This window comes from Coffea arabica, chromosome 5c (genome assembly GCF_036785885.1).
Source record: "Coffea arabica cultivar ET-39 chromosome 5c, Coffea Arabica ET-39 HiFi, whole genome shotgun sequence".
In the NCBI taxonomy this organism is placed as follows: domain Eukaryota; kingdom Viridiplantae; phylum Streptophyta; class Magnoliopsida; order Gentianales; family Rubiaceae; genus Coffea; species Coffea arabica.
In genome coordinates this window covers 42,238,642-42,259,395 of record NC_092319.1, presented here as the reverse complement: position 1 = coordinate 42,259,395, position 20,754 = coordinate 42,238,642, and the positions used below count along the sequence as shown (strand labels likewise).

The 20,754-nt window shown below is 44.7% G+C and overlaps 2 protein-coding genes across 2 annotated transcripts; both read left to right on the top strand.

The window, feature by feature from the left end:
* The first annotated feature begins 7,551 nt into the window (after positions 1 to 7,551).
* On the top strand, positions 7,552 to 8,362 carry LOC140007366 (protein FAR1-RELATED SEQUENCE 5-like). Its single transcript, XM_072050110.1, has 2 exons — positions 7,552 to 8,053; positions 8,175 to 8,362. The coding sequence occupies exons 1-2, from the start codon at positions 7,552 to 7,554 to the stop codon at positions 8,360 to 8,362; spliced, it is 690 nt and encodes a 229-aa protein (XP_071906211.1).
* A 2,120-nt stretch (positions 8,363 to 10,482) lies between these two features.
* LOC140007365 (uncharacterized) lies at positions 10,483 to 16,403 on the top strand. Its single transcript, XM_072050109.1, has 3 exons — positions 10,483 to 10,718; positions 10,796 to 11,552; positions 11,715 to 16,403. Exons 1-3 carry the CDS (start codon positions 10,483 to 10,485, stop codon positions 16,401 to 16,403), a joined length of 5,682 nt encoding a protein of 1,893 aa, XP_071906210.1.
* Positions 16,404 to 20,754: the final 4,351 nt, after the last annotated feature.

The window sequence follows — 20,754 nt, the reverse complement described above, 5'->3', positions numbered from 1 at the left end:
ATGATTAGTTAATTAAAATTTCATATGGAAGTATCAGGAGAAAATTAATAATAATCTTAGTAATTAAAAATCTTGAGCCATTTAATTAAAGCAGCTCTGGATTTATTTATCCTAACTAGTTTCTTGACTCGTACTTGGAGGCAGCCAAAAGCTACCCTGGAAAGAAAACTTTTTAAGTTGATTTGATCAAAGATTCATTCGAAAAGATGGTGATAAGTTTTTTCCTTCTTAAAGGGCGGCCAAGTTTTTGTTGATTTTCTTGGGGAGCGAGCAAAGTTTGTCATAATCGTCAATTGATTTGAACCCATCAATCAAGAAAACGAAGGAGTTTAACAGATTGGATCATGACCGCAAAGATTTTTCTGGTGCCATCATGCCTTCATCTATCCAAGTTTGTCAACAGCGTGCCAGTTCCATTTTTTATATGTTCAGTCAGTGCAACTTTTGAATGTTTTGTGAAACTTCTACTTCCACTTCTCCGTTTTTTTCCTTGATAGATCATGGAAGTATGATTACCATTTTCACAAAAACACACTTGTTCCCATCGTAGCTGTAACTAGCAGGGCCCAAGCCCTCCACATTCAAGTATTCAACCAAACCACCACTCGTCGAACTCCCTGGTAAAAAGTAAAAACAACAGACGACTGCCTCGCCTAACTTCTTCCACTTGTTCTATACAGAACGAGGCACTCTTGGGACAGATAACATCCCAAAGAGCTCAGCACAGCAGGTTGGCTGCATTGGTGGAAGATATCTAAAGCATGAAGGGGTTGTTTCAAGCGTGCTCCTTTTGTTTAGTTAGGCAATAGAATTAGTTCTTATGTTTTAGACTTGTGTCAAGACGAGAAATGAATAAATCTTTAGCGACTTTGAACACGTCTTGTATAGTTTTAGTCGAGCCTTTGCTCATACGCTTCTCGTGTAATTTTGACTAAACCTTTTCTCGTTAATATAAATTTTTTATAATCAATGCAGATCATCTAATGTTTCCAAAAAAAAAACAAAAAATGTATTTCATATTCTCCCATCTTGAGGAACCATATCCACCCCCCTTGGCTATTGCACATCTAATCTCTAAATAGCTATTCCAAACCATCATGGGAAAGGTCCCAAACAAGAATGGAGCTAGGATGGGGATGGGGAGGGGCCACCGCCTCCAAATTTTGAAAATTCATGTTTTGTCCCTTGCAAAATTTTTGCGAATTTTTTTTTTCAAAGTTTTCTTTATATATTTAGATATTCGCTCCCCCAAATTTTTAGAAAGTCATTCTTTCGCTTCTTAAAAGTTTGAGAATATTTATAATTTCCAGTATACATAAAGCTATTATTCCTCACAATTTTTTAAAAAGCTTTAATATTGACTCCAGAGTTTTATATGCGTACCGTCTCAAATTAAATTTTCTAATTTCGTCAATGGTCTCAAGTAACATGACAAAACAAGATAAATCTCAAATTAACAAAAATCAGTCAGCAGATTAGAATGGATGAAACGAACACATTAATCGATGGCAACAAGATTAAAACAAAAAATTAGAAGAGATTTAATCTTGCTTCATTTCCCTCAAGTCATCCGTTTGAACCATCACACACCTAGTATCGCCATCTTCCTTGACATCTCAATACTAGCATCACCATTATCTGCCTCATCATCACCTCTCACTACTCCATCAAAATCGGTCCAAGATATAGTCAAACAATTACTTATTTTGTGAGGGAAAACTGAAGAGGAAGTCTTAAGTTATCACCTCAAACCCCTCTAAATTGCTAAGTGGGAAAGAGAAAAGGTAACATGGAAGCAGTAATAATGAGTCTCGAGGAAATGGGTACAGAATGAGATGCTGGAGAAAAGGTTTTCCCTTTCTTTTTTAGTTCTTTTTTTTTTCCCATGCAAATAAATTCTGCTGGTTAACTCCGTCTATCCGCCTTCCGTGACAAGCGGTATTCATTATTTGGTCAAACCTCGGAGTTTGATTCATAATTTAGCTAAATCTCAAGGGAAGCAAATGCAATTAAAACGAGTGATTGACTTGGAAATCCTAGAGAGTGTATTAGGAGTAACTATTAAGAATTGAAGCCGCAGAAGTAATTACGGTTAAAGAACTTCGATTGCCTAATTACCTAGGAATACCTAGGAATCCGGGGTTAATGCATCATTTTCTACTTATCCAAGTGGAAATTTACCGTTGAAAATTCTGCAGTAGCCGCCAATCCGACGTGGGGATCAGCTTAAAGATGTGTATTCTTGTCAACATTGCCAAACCTGAAGAATTTTCTGTTGCAGACTAGCACAAAAGTACTTACTGCTTTTGTTAAACATTGTTGAGCTATTCATTTAAAAAAAAAAAAAAGCTTATTAATTAAGTGAAAGAGTGCCCTGCGGGTAGTTTGACCGGTTCCGTAGCCTGGTAGTTATCAACAGGTCCCATAAATCGACCCCGTATGCTATTTCACTGTGTATTCTTGGGGCAAGACTCTACATAGTCTTAGGGAATTAGTCTGGTCGAAAAGTTGGGGTACTCCTAAGTGAAAGAAAAAATTAAATGAAAGAGTAGATAGGTAACTAGTTCATAAATGAATGAATATATTCTCTAGATTTCCCACAAATATTAAGGCGATCTTAAGTCACCTAAAAAGAAAAGGCTACTGGGGCTTTAAAAGAATAAAGCTACATGGGCAACCTATAAATCTTCATGCTTAATAAAAAGAAAAGGCTACTGGGGCTTTAAAAGAATAAAGCTACATGGGCAACCTATAAATCTTCATGCTTAAAAGATATAATTTGATGAAGAGTTTTATAATGATATTAATTAAGTATAGTTATTACGCAAATGACATAAAATTAACTACCGTGGAGAGTTCTCTTAATACACGCTAATACCGCATTAAAAGAATTAAACGATCATTTACTGAAAGGTAAAGATACTAGTATTAATTAAAAAAATACAAGTTTTCCTTTTTAAAAAAAAAAAAAAAGAATTGGGCTAAGGCTAGAAGATTAAGCCCGGGAAAGTGTGGGCTGAACCATGAAAAGCCTACGTGGTTTTCAATTGCGCACTCCATTCCAAGGAGGCCTTTGGTTTCCTCTTTAATTCCTGTTGGGGGTTTGGAAACTATGGCCCATCCTCCGTAATTTGCATATCTGTATTGAAAACAATCTGACAACAAATTCAAAAAATTGAGTGGAAGCCCAGGTAACATTTAGTAACTTAAACTAAACTGAGATGCTTACCTTAGTGTCATTTGATCCTGGTGCTGCCTTTTGCTTTGGCATCAATCATCTGGGGAGAAGGTGATTAAACTCTGAATTATTGTGAAAAAAAAATAATACTCAGCTCTCCCCTTCTACTTCTACCTGATGAATTTAAGAAAGAACCAGAATTATTAATGTTTGATTTACTAACACAAACTGGTTCAGTCGGTATGGATGAGCCATTTCTCTACAAAAAACGTCTTGTGTTTAAATTTTGTTGTCGATGTGAGGATTGTGTTTGTGAAATGACCTATAGTTTATAGTCTCGAAAGCATGCTCCCTAACTCGTAGTAGTGATCGGAACTGAATTCTTAAAGGAGCTTATACCCAAAAAAAAAAAGAGAGTAACATGTACTATTGCATAAAGCGTGAAAAATAATTCTCAACCTCCAAAAATTTCTTATTATCAATATAATGTCCTAAAAGGTTTATTGCAACAATCATCCTTATAAACTTCCGATCTATACCACTTTGATAAAATGCTCCTAATTGCACCCAAATCAGTAGCTGTAAAAGAAGTCCGGAAAATATTCCTATGCAATTCAAATTTTTCGGGTAGCATTCATCAAATCTCATATTCCTTTTAAGAAATATTTCACTCCATAACTCGCCTTATTGAACAGGTAAAGATTTCTTGTGCAAAATGTACTTGGAAATCTCAACACCATGACATAATATTATGCTTTCTGTCGATCTTGCTCATGAGGAAAAACGATGAAGATAATCGAATGCAACAGTTGTTGAAGAGACTTATTAGAATTTTTAAATCATGTTAGTAAGCAACCAATAACTATAGATAACTACCAAAAATTCACACATCCATACATTTTTATTTTCATAAACTTCGTTAACAAATTGATTCTTAAAGTTTAAAATCAAACTTTATAAACTGTACACACATAAGATAGTACTTTGATCACTTGTCTCGGGAACAGGCAAATACAATTTGTCTTAAATGCAATTGATACAGTTATTGTATTCTTTTTATGATTTGATATACGCTCAAATAATTTTATTATATTTTATGATTTGGTGTACGGTCATATAGCTTTTATTTTACTTCATGAAATATAACAAAATTACGAAAGTGTATATCAAATTATGAAAAAAATACAATAACCGTTCCAACCTCATTTAAGGCCAACCCTACCTGTCCCAAATCCTTTTGTTTCTAGTTAATGGCGAATAAATGGATATTATTACAAGCCGAAGTCGAGGAAAAATTCGTGCTCGTGTCAGAGCCTGTTCCATCCAGGCTTCATATAGTTCATTGGGCACTTGGCTTAATACGAGTTAACCAGAATTCAAATGTTTCACAAATTTTTTTTATTATTTAAAGTACAATGTTTTACTCCTCCAAAAAAAAAGAAGACGTTTTACTAAAATTTTAAGATTTTAGTTAAAAAATCAAAATCTTATATAATCAATATAAGATTATTTTAGTTAGTATCAGAAAATAATAAGTAAAACATCTTTGTTACTTTGTATAACAAGAAAGGCCCCTTGATATAATAATCAAGCATATGCATAAAATATCTTTGTTACTTTGTATTGTCACGTTTGGTGCAAAAACTCTGACAGGTAAATGTGTGGATGAACATAGATCTAAAGAAGTCAGGAAAATTGTCCTCAACAGTGGCTAGGGGTCCATCAACAAGGCTGTTCTTGTTATAGGGTTAGATTTATTCAAGGAGAGCTACACATTGATAGTTAAAAAAGGTCTTATAACTTAGATTCTGGCAGCTTAATTGAGGGACCCTTTCAAGTTAGGAGAAGAGCTCATGCTTGTTAAAGACTGTTTTGGGCTTAAACCAGACTTGGGATTTTCAAAATATATCCTTCCCTCTCCCTCCCTTCATTGTGCATAGAATTAAAGCGATTCCTAGGCAATGATTCCCTGGATGTCATCACTTGGGCTGCTTCTAGTACTGCTGCTTTCTGCTCTAAAGAAGCCAAGTTTTTTCTTGCCGCAAGTGCTTCCTCTTCAATTGTGCCTAAAGCTGATGTTAAGTGGGTTTGGAAGCTGAACATTTCATCAAAAGTCAGGCATTTCCTGCTACAGCTCTTCTTCACCACAGGATTATCATCCATATCCATGAGGCTAGTTGTCCCTTCTGCAGCCATCACAGAAGGAAAATGCGGAGCATGTGGTTAGGAAGTGCCCCAAAGCTTTTGCGTTTGACGGCTGCTCTTTATTTTTCCATAAATCATCCTCAACTTTCCAATCTTCCTTTCAAAGAGTGGCTTAGATTAGGTAGTACTAAAAGATTCTCTGCTGATCACAAGTCAATCCCGTGGACCGCTTTGTCCCTATTGTTTGCTGGAGTCGCTGGTTTGATAGCAACAAAACCATGGGAAGTTCTACAAAATGGTGAAGAAGTTTCTAACATTTTGTGGTAAAGTTAAAATTAGCCAATGACAAGATGACACATAACAAATCACTGAAATTGAGGAGGTTTTGTGTAGAAACTTGATGAGAGAAGTTGCCTATGGTAGGTACAGGTTGCCTAAAATGATGGGGCCCACGTTTAAATAAATGTTTGTAAAGAAAGTACAAAAAGCAAGCGTACCGTTTAAATACATGCACTGACTGAATGTGTCAAGAGCAAGCATCAGTCCTAGGAATAGTGATTTAATGCCTCAGAGGGGATCTTTGAAAGGTACGGTAGTTTAAGACATTAATGGAGGCATTAAAATTATGTTAATAATGCCACCAATCAGAAGGGAGAGCAAATGCTTATGAGTTAATTCCAGTAGGCTGTGAAATAAAGTCAAGAAAGATCCCGTGTTATTCGTCATATTTCAACGCAATTTGAAAAAAAAAAAAACATAGGATATAGAGAGGAGCAGAGAAGCAAAAGAATTGAATTGAATTAGAGCAAATCAGAAGGGATAGAAGAAATTTGAAGAGGTAAGCATTCGTGTCCACATATGCAATGTGAAAATGGAATGCAGTGGTTGTAAATGTGGGGAAGAATTAGTTATCTGTGTTTGTAGTAACGTGCATGTATAGATTTTAGAAATGATATATACATGGAATGGAATATTATGAAAAGTGAAAAATGACAGTAAATATTCTTAGATAATATTTGTGAGAAATAATAAGTAGAGTATAGGAAGTTATTTAGGTAAACAAAATTCAAATGAATATTTATGAAGAAGGGAATTCAAAGGTATGCAATCATTTAATAAGTGGAATGGTTAGGATTTAGGGAAGGTAAATTGTGAAGAAACAGAATAATGAACATGGCTTTCAAATTGCATTTCATGCTGTTGAAAATATGAAACAGTAGTTACTAGGTAGTATAAAGCCATGTATTGTAACCAAAGTAATGCAAATTAAATGAAATGCAAGAAATTGTCATAGTTGGTCTGTTTTATATCAGTCACATTGTATGGAAGTAGCGTAATGCAAATAAAAAATAGTAGAAAATTTATTAATTAATTGATCAATTAATTTGGTGGTGTAGGTTGAGAATGAATGATGATAAGGGCAAGAGTTTAGAATTTGACCTAAATATAGGAGATTATAGCTGTTGGCACATGGACAGCAGTGACAATGGGCAAGAGAATCAATCGATGCAGCATTTCGAAGGATTGAGCAGTGAGCGGAGAGAAGATTATATTGTGGATGACATGGATGTTGGCGAAGTAATGAATATGAGTTTTGAAAGTGAAGAGCATGCATACGAGTTCTACAACCTGTATGGCAAAATATCCGGATTTAGCGTTAGGAAGGCAGATGTAACTAAGAAAGATGACGGAACAGCCAAGTACAGAAAATTTGTGTGCTCCAGGGAGGGTCAAAGACACAAGAAATGGAAAAGTCATGTTAATAGGTTTAGGCAACCTAAAGCAGAGACTAGGATGCTTTGCCCTGCTTGCTTGCGTATTAAATATGAGAAGAGCTTGAATAAATATGTGGTAACTGAGTTTGTGAAGGAGCACAACCATAAAATGGCAACAAAATCATCTATCAAATACCTAAGATCACACCGAAAGGTCACAGATGCTGATTATGCCCAAGCAAGTACAATGAGAATGGCTGGTGCGGAAACAAGCCAAATTATGAAATTTTTTGCAATGCAGTGTGGAGGGTATGGGAATATAGGATTTGTTTTAAAGGACTTGTATAATCGCGTTGAGCTAGAAGAGAAAAAGGAAACATCTAATGAGATGTAGAAGGAGCTATTGGTTACTTTACAGGTTGAACAACAACAGAACCAATGTTTTATTTTGAGTATAAGGTTGATATAGAAGGAAGGCTAGAGAACATTTTCTGGATGGATTCAGTGGGTTAAATGGATTACAAAGCATTTGGAGACCTGCTTGTTTTTGACTCAACATATAACACAAATGAGTATCACAAACCATTGGTTGTTCTTGCTAGGGTGAACAACCACTTTGGCACTATTATTTTTGGATCAGCATTGCTATCAGAAGAGACTACGGAAGCATATGAATGGATTTTAGGCACCCTCGTTAAGGCTAATGGAGGTAAGAAACCAATTTCAGTCATCACAGACAGCGACAAGTCAATGCGTCGAGCAATTGAGAATTTATTGCCGAATGCAAGACACCGCCTATGTATCTTTCATCTAAAAAGAAATGCGGAGACTGGAACAAATAAATGTAGCATGTTTACTTCAATGTTTGCTAAATTTATGAAGAAAGCAATTCCTATAGAGGAGTTCGAGAAAGAATGGCATGCAGTTGTAGCAAGTTGTGGACTAGATGGGAATGGCTGGGTCAAGAAGATGTATGCAAAGAGATCATTATGGGTGGAGACATTGCTTAGAGAATGTTTTTTTTGCTGGAATGAGAAACACACAGCGGTGTGAGCAAATGAATGCCTTCTTGAAGAGGTATATCAAACCTAATATAAGAATGTACCAATTTGTTAAAATTCATGCATTGGCCTTAGACTTTTTGAGGGAGAAGGAGTCAAAGGCACGTCATGAGACAGAAGATGCATTTCTAATGCTTTCTACCGAATTGCATGCATTGGAACAACATGCAGCTGAAACTTATACCAGGAATATTTTTGTTAATGTTAGAAAGCATTTGGGAAGGCAAGAACTGTATGATTGCTTCAAGAGAGAAGATACATGATCTGAATGTTTATTTTATCTTGCCAAATATTGGGACTCGAGGACTTGGGTTGTGAAGATGGACAAGGAAACTCGTCAAATGAAGTGTTCATGCAAGAAGTTTGAGTGGAAAGGATTACCATGCGCTCACATGTTTCGGGTTTATGGTAATGGAAAATTTGCAGAAAATTCCACGAACTTGCATAATGAAAAGGTGGACCAAGAACACTAAAGAAGACATAGATGTTGGGGGAAGCCTTGGAACAAAGAGGCTATATGATGAAATCCAACAGACAGCTAGGTACGGGACACTAATGGCAGATTATAAAGGCATGTGTTTTTATGCCTCACATATGGGGGACGGGTATGAAGCAGTGAGAGCAGTGATCCATAAGGAAACTGAAAAATGGAAGGAGACCTTTGTTCAGCGTGGAATTGGGTCACAGAAAGGTGATGGTCCATCTCAACTTCGAACACAAGCACCACGTACTGCAATTCGAGATCCTGTAAGAACTATAGCCAAAGGTGATCATCGCAACAAAGACAAGAACAAGCATGTCAACTGTGGCAACTGCGGGTTAGCATAAATTAAATAGCAATGCATGGACCTTTGAAATTATAAAAAATTATATGCACTGATGTCAAGTAAATTTTGCAGTCGTCGAGATGGACACAACAAGAGGACGTGTCAGAAGGGTGGCAATGTTCCTGAAGTTGTATGGGCAACTCATGGGTCTTATGAGCATAACAGAATTCCCACAGTATCGGTCTCAAGATATCCAGCTAGCAATGAACCATTCGATGGACGAGTATTGGGTGGAAGTAATACTCATGGAATATGGGATGAAGCTTCGTCAGATGCATTGGGAGGATCAAGAACTTGTGGTCATGCTAATCAGTACCCAGCAGGAACTTCTAATTCCCGAGAATCATGGGCGGTGCAGCAGGTATGCGTTTGCATCAAGTACTGATTAGAAGCAATTTGATCATAATAGCTAATAAAATAAAAAAAATATACGTAGAGATCGCTTACTATACCTGCAATAAATTTTGTATAAAAAAAGATTTGCTTATAATTTCTAATTATATGCAGCATATGCAATTGAGTCAATCAGCCCATTTTTTCCACAATCAAGAAGCTGCGTATTACTGTAACAAAAAACAAGGTGGAACCCATCAGGTGAAGAACTTATATTACCAATTTCGATTTAATTAAGCTTCGTCAGTAGACTTGGATTTGCATGCATCCTAATTTAACTGCTGTACTCATGAAGCAGGGGTATGAATTGACCAAAATGGATCGCAGCAGCACTCCAATGCCTTTTCTCATAGTTTTAATTGGTTGTAAAGGAAGTCCAATATCTATCTATGGGTGTATGGGTGTTAGTTGTCTAGATAGATATTGGTTAAATGGGAGCATTCGTAACTTTGTTTGAAGCCCTTTTGTTTCTGGGTATCATGTTTGAAAGGCAGGTAAGTGCGAGTTTCGTTGTGGGTCACTACCCCTGAGCAGACCACGGAAGTCACACATGTCTAGAGACATGCCGGTAAACTTGGCCGATGTTTACTTCTGTTTGAAGTCCTTTTCTTTTTGGGTTGTACCTAACAAATTCCAAAGTAAACTACAGCTTATATTTTAAAGTTGTAACAAATACCTAGTTATATTTCATACATTACGGTTAAAACTGACAAATTACAAACATAGCTTTGTTTGTCAGATTTATCAAAATGCCGGAGAATTACGAATAAAAAATGTAAAGTTACTGATATTTGCATGGGACATTTAGACAACCAAGTTATTATTGTAATTTTACTAATAGTTGTATGGTTCATAGAATAACATAAAATTGGATTTGTAATAACCAACCAAACCATATTTGTCAACCACATACGAAATAAATAAAAGTGTCCCTTTAATAATAGTGAGTACATGGTATAATCATGTTGAAATGTAGATATTGAAAGTTTGGTACCCTTTGAGGATGCTCACCTCGGCCATCCCGAGTGGCCGAGGTGAACTCACCTCGTCCCTCATCAGAGCTCATCCGTGTCCCGGGCATCATCCCTGAGCTCGGCCTCGGCCGTTTCCCTAGCCTACTGTGTAGCCGACCTCGGCACCCCCACCTCAGCTGCACGCTGATGATGTCAAACCATCTGACATCACCCAAGACCAGTGCTTTATCTGAAAAGCACTGGAGGCACTTAATAGCACCTGCACAATACTCCCCGTCATCATGCCCAGGCAGCTACAGTGTCAGAGTCAGACCTCCTGACACGGGACAGAGCCGTAATGACCAGAGGGTGGGTCCCACCAGCATAAGCCCTCCGCTCTGTCCTCTACTCTCCCTCTATAAATACCCCAGACACACTCCCAACAAGTAAGCACACTGTTCATTTGCTTATGATTTAGTATTTTCTCGTTCTCTTACTAACTTGATCGTCGGAGTGATCCCAGGGGAGAAGCCCCGCCATTCACTTCGGACAAGAGGTTAACTTCGGATATCAGAGTTCACCTCACCTCATCTCAGAGAGGACTGATTCAGGTCGGCTCCGTTACTAACCAAAAATCACCTCCTCAATTGGCGCCGTCTGTGGGAACGAGATCACTACTAAAAATGAGATCCACGCGCTCCAGAAGTGGTCGAGTTCCCTCAACTGGGGCTGGGCAGACCTCGGGAGCCCAGCAAGATCGCATTTCTGAAGAGCAAGGGTCCCCGAGGACCCAGCCTAACAACGAGGAGGCCCTCGCCAAGATGGCCGAGTTCGTATCACACAACCCTACCATTTTTGAGGAGCTAGGAAGGTACCTCAAAAGACAGGGAAAAGAAAAGGCCGAGTCTTCCAAGAGGAGGCCGACGAAGTCTCCTGAAGTGCCCTCAGATGAGGACTCTGATGAGGGGCGTCTCTCACGGAGTACCTCCAGGCGCGCCTCCTCCAAGGCGACTTCTAAACTTGCCTCCATCTCCCGGGCGTTTTCCCGGGGATTGCTAGGGAAGCGAGCTGAGGACCCCCCTCGGCGCCCCGGGGGCCTGGCTTCGGACTACATGAGGGCTCCGCCCTTTACGGATGACATCAATGGGGAAAGGGTGCCCCCGAACTTCAAGCTTCCAAACTTGCATACTTATGACGGCCGAGGTGACCCCGAGGATCACCTCCGCGCCTTCATCTCCGCATTCCGACTCTACTGCGTCCCCGACGCCGTGATTTGTCGGGTTTTCCCCATTTTCCTACATGGGACTGCCCGGAAGTGATTCTGGAGTTTGGAACCAGGGAGCATTTCCTCCCTGGATGAGCTAATAGACTGGTTCATCCACCGCTTCGTGTCGTTTCGACCAATCACGAAGACTTCAGCTTATCTCTTGAACCTTCAACAGGGTCAGGGCGAGTTTCTTCGCTCGTATGCTCAAAGGTTCAACGAGGAGAATGTGCAAATACCTGATCAGAATGAGCAGGTAACTCTCGCGGCCTTTACCAACGAGTTGGTGGCCGGACTCTTCAACACCGAAATCCATCGGGATTACCCCCGTACACTTCACGAACTCTGGGAAAGAGTGGACCAGGGAATCCGAAGTGAAGATGTGAATCGCATGAAGCGAGAAGCCCAAGCCTCTCGTACGGGGCAAGATCCCCGGAGAAGGAAAGACATCGGCCGAGGTGAACCCGGCCCAAATAGCACTTCAAACCAGGTCCGAGACCGCCGGAGTGTCTTCGACCGGATCGTAAGAGGTCGATCGTCCACCTCGGACGCTGAGCTGACACCTCTCAATTCCAGCCGATCTCATGTTTTGGCCGTGATGAGACAGAACCACCTCGGCCGAACACCTCCTGAGATCCCTGGGAGGAGAGATAAGAGGAACTCCAACCTCTACTGTGCCTACCACCGAGACGTTGGGCACGAGACCGAAGATTGCAACGATCTGAAGCGAGAGATCGAAAACCTGATTCGACAGGGACACTTGAAACAATTTGTCCACAAAGATGGAGGCTTCGGCCGAAGCGCCTCCCACCGGGAGAGCCGAGGTCCCCGCCGAGAAGACAGGCGGGACACCAAGCTTAATTGCCGAGGTCCCGAGGACCATAAGGGGGATCAGAGGCCCCCACGTGACGGATCACCAGGCTACGGCCCAAACATTGCCGGGGTGATCAACACCATCTCAGGTGGCCCCACGGGAGGGGACAGCCAGAACTCCCGAAAGCGGACCTACCGCCAAACCGGCATGGATGTGGCCGAGCCGAGCTCGAGACTGTCCGAGGTAATAACCTATGGTCCCCGTGACCCTGTCCCCGCCGCCTCCAGCAATCACGAGTCTCTCGTGATTGAGATCCTCACGAATAACTACATAGTCAAGAAGGTCTATGTTGACCCCGAAAGCTCGGTAGACGTCATGTACTACCGAACTTTCGGGAGTTTGAAGTTGACCCGGGAGCAACTCACTCCGGTCAGAACTCCCCTTGTCGGCTTCGGGGGACACGTCGTCCACCCGGAGGGCATGGTGAAGTTAATGGTGACTATCGGGCGTCATCCCCGTTGCCGAACTGTGCCTGTCAGCTTTGCGGTGGTCAAAGCAGACTCTCCTTACAACATGCTGATAGGCCGACCCACGCTCAACGCCTTGAGAGCCGTATGTTCCACCTACCACCTGAGTTTCAAGTTTCCAACGCCAGAGGGGGTGGCCGAGGTGAGCAGCGACGTAAGCGCCGCCCGAGAATGCTACCTCGCCACCATCCAAGCCGCAGTCGGACCTCAGCCCCCGCCAAGGTCAGAAGAAAAGAGGCCGGCTGTCCTCTCCATAGACTGCGTCGACCCTAAAAAGGCAGGAGAGCCCAACAGGCTTGAGTCTGGGGACGAGGTGGAACAAGTGGTTTTGGACGAAACCAAGCCTGACCAAGTGGTCCAAGTAGGGGCCGGACTCCCTTCACCCCTGAAAGAAGAAATGATCTCCCTGATCAAGGACCACCGAGACATCTTCACGTGGTCCGCAGATGAAGTGGTCGGAGTGCCACCCGAGCTTATGACTCACCAACTTAACGTTAACCCACAAGCCCGACCTGTGCGGCAGAAACGAAGGCACTTCGGCCCCGAACGCAGCAAGGCCATATCGGACGAGGTCGACAAGCTCTTGCCGGTCAAGATGATTCACGAGGTCCAATATCCCACCTGGCTGTCCAACTCCGTTATGGTCAAAAAGGACACCGGTGGATGGAGAATGTGTGTGGACTTCACTGACCTCAACAAGGCCTGCCCCAAAGACTGCTATCCCCTCCCGAGGATAGACGCCCTCGTCGACTCGGCGATGGGGTATGAGATCCTCTGTTTCCTAGATACTTTCAAAGGGTATCATCAAATAGGAATGAGTGAAGAGAACCAAGAGAAGACGGCATTCTACACCGACCAAGGTGTTTATTGCTACACCACCATGCCATTTGGGCTAAAGAACGCCGGGGCGACCTACCAAAGGCTGATCAACCAACTCTTCAAGAATCAGATCGGCCGTAATGTGGAAGCCTATGTGGATGACATCCTTGTCAAAAGTCTCGCCACTTCATGTTTCCTGTCAGACTTGAGGGAAGTCTTCGGGGTCCTGCGAGACTCGAGGATGAAGCTGAATCCCAAGAAGTGCGTCTTCGGCGTCACCTCGAGAAAATTCTTGGGGTATCTGGTTTCCCACCGGGGAATCCAGGCCAACCCCGACAAAATCAAGGCCATTCAGAACATGTCCCCACCTCGGAACGTCCGAGAAGTCCAAAGGTTGAATGGACGCCTGGCCGCGCTGAATCGCTTCCTGTCCCAATCCGCCGAGAAAGCTCTGCCCTTCTTTAAAGTGCTGAAAAAGGCTGACCAGTTCGCCTGGACAGAGGAGTGTCAGGCTGCTTTCGACCAGCTGAAGCTGTACTTGCATCACCTCCCAACTCTCGCTTCACCTCGGCCCGAGAAAAAGCTCTACCTCTACCTTTCTGCAGCCGACGAGACTGTCAGTGCTGTGCTCATCCGAGATGAGGGCGCCCAAGAGCCGGTCTACTATGTCAACCGAGCCCTCCGCGGGCCGGAGACTCGGTACACTCAGGTGGAGAAACTGGTGCTGGGGTTAGTCCACGCAGCTCGGCGATTGAAGCCCTACTTCCTCGCCCATCCTATCTCCGTCCGGACCGACCAGCCCATTCGGCAAATATTGGTGCGACCCGAAGCTTCTGGTCGCCTCACCAAGTGGGCTGTCGAATTGGGAGAATATGACTTGTCCTACGAGTCACGCACCGCCATAAAAGCTCAAGCTCTAGCTGACTTCCTTGCTGAGCTCACCTTCACGGAAGGTCCGGAGTCCACCTCAGCCTTAGCCGAGGTGCCCACCCCCTCCCTGTGGACATTGTATGTGGATGGATTCTCTAACGGAGACGGCTGCGGAGCCGGACTGCTCCTGGAAGGACCTCAGGGGGAGGTGTGCTCGTACGCCCTCCGTTTTGACTTCCCGGCCACCAACAATGAAGCCGAGTACGAGGCCCTAATCGCTGGACTCCAGCTAGCCCGCAAGCTCGGCGCCCAGCAAATCCACGTCCGCAGTGACTCCCAACTCGTGGTACGCCAAGTTCTCGGTGAATACGAGGCTAAGGATGAGACCATGCAAAGGTACCTCTCCAAAGTTCACCAACTCACCGCATACTTCAAGTCATTCGAAATCCAAAGAATCCCCCGGTCCCAAAATAAGCGAGCCGACGCCTTATCCCGGCTGGCCTCCACTTCATTCTCTGACCTCAACAAAACGGTTTTAGTGGAAGTTCTGAGTGAACCCGGATATGTGGAAGAGGTGGCCTGCCCCGTGCACTCCGAAGATACCTGGATGACCCCGTTCATCCTCTTCTTGAGTCAGGGAACACTCCCTGAAGACCGAACCGAGGCGAGAAGAATACAACGCAAGGCGGCTCGGTATGCACTCCGTGATGGAGAACTGTACAAGCGGTCCTACCTCGGCCCCTGGCTGAGGTGCGTCACCCCCGAGGTCGGACGTCATGTCCTCCATGAGATCCACGAAGGCCTGTGCGAAGCTCACGTCAGCCACAGGATGTTAGCCAAGAAGACTATGCTCCTTGGATATTTCTGGCCGTCACTTCGGCAAGACTCCCAGGACCTCGTTCTCGGCTGCCCTTCCTGCCAAATCCACGCACCCGAGCACCACCAGCCTTCCAACTTCATGGTCCCCATCACTTCACCCTGGCCGTTTGAGCAATGGGGGACAGACATCATAGGTCCTTTCCCTAAAGCCGTCGGGGGTTATACCTTCCTAGTGACCGCTGTGGACTACTTCACTAAGTGGATCGAGGCCGAGCCACTTCGGACCATCTCAGGGCTAGCCATCCAAAAATTCTTTTGGAAATGCATTATCTGCCGCTTCGGCATACCTCAGGTCATCATCTCGGACAATGAGAGACAATTTGCCGAGAACCCCTTCAAGACCTGGTGCGAGACCCTCGGCATCAAACAACACTTCACTTCGGTAGGCCACCCTCAGGCCAATGGTCAAGCAGAAAACTTCAACCGGACTCTCCTGCATGGCCTCAAGACCCGACTACACCGAGTTGGGTCATCTTGGGTGGAGGAACTCTCCAGTGTCTTGTGGTCATATCGGACCACGCCGAGGTCAGCGACGCAAGAGACCCCATTCTCCCTGACCTACGGCGCCGAGGCTGTCATCCCCGCTGAGATCCTTACTCCCAACCCTCGGCTGGCAGCCTATGCCGCCGAGGTGAACGACGAAGAGAGGCAGCTGGACCTCGACCTCGTCGAAGAACGAAGGGACCTCGCCTCAACCCGGATAGCTTCATACAAGAACACCCTGGCACACTATTACAATGCTCGTGTCAGACATCGTAGATTCCGTCCTGGAGACTTGGTTCTCAGGAAAAATTCAGTCAGCCGAGCTGAGCCGCAAGGGAAATTATGCCCGAAATGGGAAGGCCCTTATCGAGTTGTGGAATCTGACCCTAAGGGGTATTGTAAACTGAGTTACCGAGATGGCTCATTAGTGCCGAGGTCTTGGCACGCCGAGAACCTTAGGTTGTATTATGCTTGAAGTTATGACTTCATTCAGTTATTTCATCAAAATTGACTTCATCCAGTTATCTTGTCAAGCTATGACTTCGGCTATTATGTTATTTTTCAACATTGTTATTACGCAGTTAAAAAATAAGGGGGACAAGCAAGGGAAGAAGTCAAAACAAGAAATTGAAATGCTGAGAACAGAAGGAATAGATTTCATTCAACAGAAAAGAGCGTTACAAAAAATACAAGGCCGTGATCCGAATGTTGCTAAGCACTCTCCACCTCGACCACCCCCTCGAAGCCTATGAGCCTAGACCCCCGTCTCGGCTCCATTCCCGGTCTTGGCTCCCTCCTGGGCAGCCTCCTCTTCGGCCTCTTTTCCGCCGGGGTGTTCATCTCCATGCTCTTTGCCGATGTCCCCTTCGACTTCGTCCCCGGCGGCTTCGTCTCCCTCAGCGTCCTCTCCTCCAGCTTCTTCTACTTCCACCTCCTCGAACACATCGTCGAGTTCGGACAGCCACTTGTTGAACTCGACCTGGACTTCGGCCAAATTCCTTCCTGCCTGAATGCCTTCGGCAATCCGATCACATAACTCCTTGGAGTCCTCATTGTAGCTGTCATGGTTTTTCAAAGACTCCAAGACTTCGGAGGAGAGGTGAGCCGCAGCCTCATTAATGGCCGATGTGAAGCCAAACATGAAATTAGGCGTAAGCAGTTGGCCGAGGTCCTTGATGAAGGCATCGGACCTTCGAAACGCGTCCACTGCCGAGGCTCCAGCACCCTCGAGAGCTTGTGCGTGGGACTTCTTCACTTCGTCCCCCCTCTTCTGCTCCTCCTCGAGAGCTGATCTGAGACTATTCATCGTAGCCTCGGCCTCCTCACCCTTAGCTTCAGCCTCTTGAAGTCGCCTCTGAAGCTCCGACTTCTCGGATTCGGACACCACCAGTTGTTTCTCCAACTTGGAGATCTGAGTCTGCAGCTTGCCGGTGTCCTGCTTCTCGACCAGAGCACAGTATCTGTGAGCCATCTCGGCCGCAAAAGCTGAGTTGGAAGCCGTGGTCACCATCAGACTTTGAACCAGTTCGGCCGGGCTCAGTTTTTTCATGAACTCCAAATCCCTTGGTAGAGTGGAGTGCATTACTAGCTCTTGAGCGACCCGAGGATGTTGGCACCTGTCCTTGACCGAAATCTTCCAATTCGGACACCAATGATTGCCGGAGTGCGTCTTCTCGTCTCCGGGAAACACTGGGGGGTTATGGAAACGATTCCATAGCGAGGTCCCCGACACCGGATTAACTGGAGGCTTCAGCTGCTTGCCTCGGCCAGAAGAAGGTGTGACTGTTGTAACAACTCCAAGGGGAGCTCCCTCTGGTACAGACGAGGTGGACCCAGTAGCCGCAGTGGCCGAGCTGCTCTGGCCAACCTTGGTGGGAGTGCCTTTAGGCGCCGAAGTCTTAGCGGCTGGTCCTTGTGACTTCTTCTTCTTTGGCGGAGGTGCTGAGGTCTCGTCAGTGCTCTTCCTCTTCTGCCTCTTGGCCACTTCGGACGAGCCAGAGACGACGAGATCGGACAGTTTAGTCACTGCACAAGAAATAAATATTATCATATGCCTTAACCGAAGTGAAAGCAAAGCTACGAAAGAAAAATTACAAGGTATCTCAAGTTCAGTGGAAAAGAAGGGAGGCTTGGTAGTATTGATCACGGCTCGACTTATCCCCCCATCCACGAGCACGGCTTCGGGGTAATCATGACTGAACAGCCGAAGTCCCGACTTCATCAACTTCTGGAAGGATTCCTCTTCGGCATCCCCCGCCGAGGGGTCGGCTTTCGCCTTAATTGGCCTCCACCAAAAACCCCTCGGGAAGTCCACTCCGGACACGAAGAATTAGTCGCGCTTCCAGTTCTTGATCGAGCTGGGAGCACCGATCACCAACTTCGGGATGGCATTGTTTCGATTGCCAACATAAAACCATCCTTTATCCGTCCCGTGCGCCTTGAGAGTATAGCATCGGCGGAAGAGGTCGACGGAGGGAGTCACCTCCTGATGTCGGCAAAGCATCTCGAACCCCACGATGATGCGGATCGCGTTCGGGGTGAGTTGGGTGATCCTCACACCGAAGTGACGAAGCAAATCCCTGAGGAACCTCGACGTCGGCATCCTCAGCCCGGCCTCTAGCTGTTGAACGTAGACGGCCACCATGCCGTAGGGGGGCTTCGCGGCTGTGTCATCCACCTCGGGCGGCAGAATTTCGTACCCCGGCCGGAATGGGTACTTGTTCACTACCTTCTGGGCCCTATCTCGTCCTACGCGACTCCTAAATTTCGGCATCTTGTCAAAGTCAATGTTGGCCACATCCTTAGGAGCAACGGGCTCCAATACGTTCTCATCGTGCGGAATCTCGACGCCGAGCTCCTTGTTATAGTCCACCACGGAACCCTCTTCGCTCATCTCGGACGACTCCAACTCTGAGGCTGTCTCTCCGACCCTCACCTCGGTCGACCCCTCTGAACTCGGTGTTGACCCCTCCGAGCTGGATGTCGTCGCTTCTTCCTCCGGATCCGGCCTCACCTCGGTCTGGTAGCCCGGTGTCACGGTCTCCTTGTGGGTTTTAGCCGTTTTGGCCATGAGTGAAAGACGAGATAAGAAAGAAAAGGGATACTTACTATTGTCTACGGAATTGGACGAAGTGGATGACTTCGGCTGTGATCTCGGCTGGCAGGATTGATCTCGGCAACAGACGTAAATTTGGCAAGTCCCAGGCAGAGGAAGAAAATGATGGGCCATGCGGTGAGAAGGACCCCCTATTTATAGGGGAGGGCCAGAACCCGAAGAGGCAGCCAGAATACGGAAAGGCGGCAACTCTTCGAATTCAAGATACTGAGTACCTGCCCTTCTGTCTCTCTCTCTTCATTAATGCCCCGTCCTTTCGGCTGACACCCACTGCACGAAACGTCCCACTACTTCACGACGCGACGGTTACCAGTGACCACGTCCTATCAACTGACTCGCCCACGTGTCGCGTCCCCGCATCTTCCGGAGCGGTTTCGGGACCTCGACTCTTCATGAATTCAGCACAAGGAAGCCTCGGCACCTCCCTTGCTCGGAGCATCCGAGGCTTGGGGGGCTTATTGAGGATGCTCACCTCGGCCATCCCGAGTGGCCGAAGTGAACTCACCTCGTCCCTCATCAGAGCTCATCCGTGTCCCGGGCATCATCCCTGAGCTCGGCCTCGGCCGTTTCCTTAGCCTACTGTGTAGCCGACCTCGGCACCCCCACCTCAGCTGCACGCTGATGCTGTCAAACCATCTGACATCACCCAGGACCAGTGCTTTATCTGAAAAGCACTGGAGGCACTTAATGGCACCTGCACAATACTCCCCGTCATCATGCCCAGGCAGCTACAGTGTCAGAGTCAGACCTCCTGACACGGGACAGAGCCGTAATGACCAGAGGGTGGGTCCCACCAGCATAAGCCCTCCGCTCTGTCCTCTACTCTCCCTCTATAAATACCCCAGACACACTCCCAACAAGTAAGCACACTGTTCATTTGCTTATGCTTTAGTATTTTCTCGTTCTCTTACTAACTTGATCGTCGGAGTGATCCCAGGGGAGAAGCCCCGCCATTCACTTCGGACAAGAGGTTAACTTCGGACATCAGAGTTCACCTCACCTAATCTCAGAGAGGACTGATTCAGGTCGGCTCCGTTACCAACCAAAAATCACCTCCTCACCTTTCATGTTTTAATTATTGAATATTTGATTGCATAATTATTGAATACTTGTAACTTGCAAGTATCGGTTTTGAATCTAAAATTACACTATATAATTAACATGAAAATTTGTATTCTGTATTCACGTGATCTTAAGGCTTTAAGCATAGAGAACAAATAAACTAAGCAGTTTAAGTGAATGCATATAAATTGCATATCAACATGTTAGTGCGATTACTATCACTATTAAAAGCAAATTGAGTCACTATTGTAATTTGTAACTAATATTACTTCTGATTAATCATTGTATACTATAAAAGTTGAAACTTATCACTAATTATTGTATAGTCTAAGGTGTATTGTAGTATCCATAGATCATTTTTTACTTGTTCCTTAAATCATTGATCATTGGTTTCAAAATAATACTAGCTATACGTGATCAAATGAGTACCAACTAATTGCACATCAACATGTTAGTGCGTTTGCTATCATTATTAAAAGTAAATTGAGTCACTATTGTAATTTGTAACTAATATTACTTATGATTAATCATTGTAAACTATATAAGTTGAAACTTATCACTAATTATTGTATAGTCTAAGGTGTATTGTAGTATCCATGGATCATTTTTTACTTGTTCCTTAAATCATTGATCATTGGTTTCAAAATAA